The sequence below is a fragment of the Pagrus major genome, chromosome 9 (genome assembly GCF_040436345.1).
Source record: "Pagrus major chromosome 9, Pma_NU_1.0".
In the NCBI taxonomy this organism is placed as follows: Eukaryota; Metazoa; Chordata; class Actinopteri; order Spariformes; family Sparidae; genus Pagrus; species Pagrus major.
This window is the reverse complement of record NC_133223.1, coordinates 24,150,982-24,156,387: the sequence shown is the minus strand read 5'-3', so window position 1 is coordinate 24,156,387 and position 5,406 is coordinate 24,150,982. Positions and strand designations below refer to the sequence as shown.

Sequence of the window (5,406 nt, the reverse complement as noted above, 5' to 3'; positions counted from 1 at the left end):
AGCTGACGTAAGGAGCAGTAAAACCCTCCCATGACACTGAACTTTGTGTCCTCTTGTCTTCTGTCACCATATTTGTACCTGTGATTTTCTGCTGTATGGACAAGTTGCATAAAGGGCTTCACTGAACTCCCTGGCATTAAAGATAATGGTTACAAAGGTTAATCACACTGTTACATACAGTATATGTTCTCTTCTATGATTAACACAACTGTTTATTGCTACTCAAAGGAAAGATATATATGACTGGGTTGGGTTGACACTTAAATGAACTCATGAAGCCTAGACTCAGCATGTCATCACTAACGACATTTTGCTTGACATGCTCAGTTGGTAAAACACTGAGTATCAGCTCTGATAAAATATTTGACGAAACGGGTCTCAATGGACTGCACAGCTCCGACACTGACAGGTATGTTCCCGAATTACATTTGCTACATCTTACAGGCCGTAACATCAGTTTCCTGGAAATGTATTGAATAAATAACCAGTGATTTATTAACTGCTTGGTGGAAAGTAGCAGAATAATTACCACCTACTTATTATGACATTTGAAAGTGTTACCTTAATATTAATGAGCTTTATTTTTGCTTCTGGGATTTGATCCTCAGCAGAATAAACAGGCCTGTATTATAGCAGGAAGATAATATGACGACATATTATCATTGGTTGTATAACACACAACGTGTGCATTACAGTTATGGGCACAATTATCAATCATGTCTATATATTTTTATTTTTTTATTTCACCATACAAGCACATCTTAACCTTGTTAGGAAAGGTGATATATAAATAAAGATTATTATTACATTATCAATATTATTATATGTGAAAGTTGTATGTAGTACATATAGTCTTTGTTTGTTATCTTACTTTTTCTATTATAGTGTCTTGCTTCATCTTGTTTCACATTTTCCCCTCTGCTACCGACTCTTGAACTGCTGTAACAATTAAATTTTTCCCGTGTGGGATCAATAAAGTCTTATCTTATTTCACCGTCTGCTACCAGGGGACAAACAGTGTCCTCAGGAGCTGAGGATTGCCATCCTGGGACACGACTGGCTGGAGAAGAGTTTGACAGGAAACACCATCCTCGGCCGAGAGAGGTTTGATACCAGCAGAGACATGAAGATGTGTGTTTGCCGAAGTGGCGTTCTCGGTGATGGCCGTCGAGTCCTCGTAATCAACAGCCCTGAAAGGTGGATCCACTACTCAGTCCAACAGCCCGACCTGGTGAAGGCCAACATGTCAACATGTATGGACATGTGCCCCCCAGGACCTCACGCCTTCCTCTTGGTCATACCTGTCATCTCTCACCAAGGCAGGGAGTGGACAGTAGAGGGACCTCTTGAGCAGCTTAGTGACAGAGTATGCAGAAGCACAATAGTGATATTCACCAGGTGTGAGAGACTGAATGAGTCGTCTGTAGAGGCTTACACTGAAAGTAGCAGGTTTCTCAAGGCGGTTTTGGAGAGGTGTGGGCATAGATACCACCTGTTAGACACAAGCATACGGAGAAAAGATGATAACACTCAGGTTGCAGATCTTCTGGAGAAGATTGATGAAATGGTTGCAGGAAACATACAGGCAGGAGGAGTTGGTTATGTGACTACAGATGAGGAAGTTTGTAGAATAACTGAGAGAGAAAGGGAAGAGGTAGAAGAGAGGGCGATTCAGAGGCGAATGGATGCAGAGGTGAAGAGAGATACACTCAGATGTGTAATGGGTAAGCATCAGTGATGCTGCATCACTTAAAGTGACTACAATCAATATTTTTTTAACAACACTGAATCAAATGAGCAGAAAGAGCTTGATCGTACTGATGAACCCACAGAGAATAATCTAACATGTTCTCACTCCCAACTCTTCAAATACAGCAGCTTCGTCAAAGGACTTAAACTTCAAACTATGACGCTCTACCTTCACCTGAAGCGCCACTTTTACATGTGTAGAGCTCTGCCGTCACAATGAAACAAACAGCTTTGTATCGAACATCAATAAAATCAAACAAGGCAGTGGTGTACAACAAAAGCTAATACACAACCCAATCACCAGAACAAATGTCAGTTAAGTATGTTTCTGTGAAACCACTTAACCACGGCAAAACTTACAAACTTAGCGTTTCTTTATGTTACTACTTGACATTTGTTTAGGTTCAATTTTATATTTATCTCTAGTCACAACGCTGTGCTTATGGTCTGCCCGGTCACCGCAAAAATGGCTGTGAAAGTCCCAAGGTCAGGACATGTCTCATGTACAGAGGACTTGTCTTTGCTGCAGCGGCCCCGGGTTCGAGTCCCGGCCTGGGACCCTTTGCTGCGTGTCACTCCCCCTCTCTCTCATCCTGTTTCCTGTCATCTCTCAAGCTTGCCCTGTCAATAAAGCCATATAAAGGCCAAAAACAGAATAAAAAAAGTTGCAACTGATGTTTATAATATTTTGGTAATAGTTTACTGTGTAGTTTATGTACAAACATTATTTGAATGGCCATTATAAAGCTGCAACTGATGTTTATAAACCTTTACAATTACTTAATAAATGGTTTATAAATCTTCATTGATTGTGATCAGTCAAATAACTATTAACGATAAAAGTTTAATCATTCAATGACTGTTATTTTAAAGTGTTCCCCAAAAACTCGGAGCTGAAGAGCCAGATTTTTCCTTCAGTAGTTGTTGGAAGCCAAAGACTGAGCCAAAAAGAGAGTGATTATTAAATTATAACTCAACAAATGAATGCTCAAATTGCTTCATATCTGGTGAATGTGGAAATCAGCAACTGCTTGCTTTAAAGTTGGTTACTCTTAGTAAAGTTAGAGAGCCGAAGTCACGCCCCTTCCAGTGGACCACCATGGGACCGCATTTCAGAAGAAATATGTATGGTAGTGAATGGAGATTCCTGCTTGAATTGTGCTATGAATTACACGTACGATGTCTGAAAATTGAAAAGATGATTTTTCTGACTTGAGAAGCATGAAATATAAGACTGTGAACATACCTAATTATAAGACTACACTAAACAGTCGCGTTAGTGACGTCGTCTCGTTGAACCGAAACCTTGCAGAGCTGGTCCTGTATATTACGTAGCTCACAGAACTGATGAACTCCCCTTTCATGTAACCGCAGTTGTCACTGAGGCGGCGGCCATTTTGGTGTTGGTGACGTGTGTTGAGCGAGACAGTGTAGTTCACTGACATTTGTTTACCACAAAACCCGATGATATTTTACCATATTTACCACAAACTACGACTTTATTAATCTGAAATTTTTCTTTTTAATTCACAAACATCATGTGTGTAGCTCATGGCACAATCTCTCCATTCACTACCATACATATTTTTCTGAAATAAGGTCAGCATCAAAACATGAGATTTTTCCGAGATGACAATTTGTTGCGCACAGGTTGGAACCCAATAGCACGACCCAGAGACAGTTCAAGTTTTTCTTAAAAAATCGGTCAGCACACAGGAAATCCACAGAGAGATCAGGCAAACAAATAACAACGGCCAGGCAAAAGGACTGAGTATCCTAAACAGGGTCAAAAACACGAGAAGTCAAAAACACACAAGGAAGAATGCAGGAACGCTTGCTAGGAGAGACAAAGATGAACTGACGACGAGACAGAGGAACACACAGACTAAATACACAAGGAAGGAGGGGATAATTGGATGCATGGGAAACACATCAGGGAGGGGCAGACAATCACACTGGTGGGAAACACACAAGGACAGGATGGGGATCTAAAACGAGAGAGGAGTTAGTCACCACAATAAAACATGAAAACAGGACCATAGCTTGACAAATTCCTGGCAAAATGTTGTTGCTTATATCCTGCTTTTTCTTTTAATCCAGGAAAGTTTCCATTGGTTCCATTGCTTCAGATTCTTATTGTGGGACAGAAGCAGGTTGGGAAGAGCTCAGCTGGAAACACCATACTTGGTGATGAAGTCTTTCCTACAGGACATCCAACATCATTGTCCACTGAGAGCCAGGCTGATGTTCACAATAAGCGAGTCGTTGTGGTTGACACTCCTGGCTGGCATGGGAGATACTGCCCAGAGGACACTCCACGGGAGGTACAAGAGCAGATTACCCACAGTGCATCTCTGTGTGACCCCCTTCCTAATGCTGTCCTGGTGGTTGTACGGAGCGATGAGACTTTCACTGCAACCGACCGGTTGAAAGTGGAGGAACACTTGAGCTTCCTTGGCATTTGGAGTTGGACTCGAACCATTGTGCTGTTCACCTGGGGCGACAAACTGGGAGACACTCCCATCGAGGAACACATTGAGAGATGGCCTGCCCTTCAGTGGTTAGTTGACAAATGTGGGAATAGATATCACGTATTTGACAACTCAAACAAGGTCGGAGGCGTTCAGGAACTGCTGGCGAAGATTGAGGAAATGGAGGTGAAGAATGACTCTGGACACCTGCTGGACAGTTTCAGGGAACTCCAAGAAAGCAACAGGAGGCTCGATGAAAGCTCCAAAAAGACTGCAAGACAGCTCAAGAAGGCAAAGAAGAACAGGGATCTCCTGAGGAAGACAGTCGAGGAGAAGGAGAGGACAGTAGACGATTTGGTGAGGACAGCTGAAGAGAAAGATGAGCAGATTGAATCTCTGAAGGCAACAATTGAGAGGGAGAGGGAGACAGGAGACAGGGAATTCAAAGAGTACAAAGAAGAGACTGGAAGAAGAATAGAGGAGGCTGAGATGGAGAACAACCAGCTCAAAGAAGATGTAATGGGGAAAGACAGAATGATATCAAGCCTGAGTAAAAGATGTGCTCTGATAGATAATGTGATTAACGCTGCAAAGCAAATGATTGAGGTGGAAGAGGAAGTGCGAAGAGAGGAAGAGGCAAGAATGAAGGGACAAGAGTTAGAGAAGACAAAGACTGAGAAGAAAGATAAAGAGATCGACCAAATGATGATGAATCGCATAAGAGAAGCAGAGGAGCTTAAAGAGACAATTGAACAGCTGATGAGAGAAAGTGAAGATAGAAAGAAGGAGTTTGAAGCCACAATCGAAGGGATGGAGAGGCACAATCAGAAAAAGTCATTGGAGATGATCGCCCAGCAACAAAAACGTTCATCCACAGTGCCACTGAGTCACACTGGAGACACTGTTAAACCCAGTGAGTACGACCTAATCAGTGTTACAGACTCCAAGTCTCGTGTAGTTCTCAAAATGATGAATATCCTCTGATTGATTGTTACCATATAGCCAGGTAAATGCCACAAACTTCTCTTAGTTACAGAGATGGAACAGAAAGGGCAGCCAGTGTTGGACAATGGCATCATGCTACCTGAGAAGGTGAGTGAAAAAAGATACCGGTGCGATACAAGTGACCTATCTTATAATTATGTCGCAAAAAGTAATCAGAAGAGAAAGATCTTCATTGACTGAT

General features: G+C 42.0%; 1 protein-coding gene across 1 annotated transcript; it reads left to right on the top strand.

Moving 5' to 3' along the window:
* The first annotated feature begins 381 nt into the window (after nt 1–381).
* LOC141002000 (GTPase IMAP family member 8-like) lies at nt 382–5,204 on the top strand. The gene is made up of 4 exons (XM_073473166.1): nt 382–409; nt 1,008–1,724; nt 3,850–4,622; nt 4,701–5,204. The coding sequence occupies exons 1-4, from the start codon at nt 382–384 to the stop codon at nt 5,202–5,204; spliced, it is 2,022 nt and encodes a 673-aa protein (XP_073329267.1).
* Nucleotides 5,205–5,406: the final 202 nt, after the last annotated feature.

Excerpts from the sequence above, each read along its gene's own strand:
- LOC141002000 (XM_073473166.1), top strand. The coding sequence starts at position 382 with ATGGACTGCACAGCTCCGACACTGACAG. Across the intron at positions 410-1,007 it reads CACAGCTCCGACACTGACAG|GGGACAAACAGTGTCCTCAG; the intron begins GTATGTTCCCGA and ends GTCTGCTACCAG. Across the intron at positions 4,623-4,700 it reads AGCAGATTGAATCTCTGAAG|GAGGCTGAGATGGAGAACAA; the intron begins GCAACAATTGAG and ends AGAAGAATAGAG.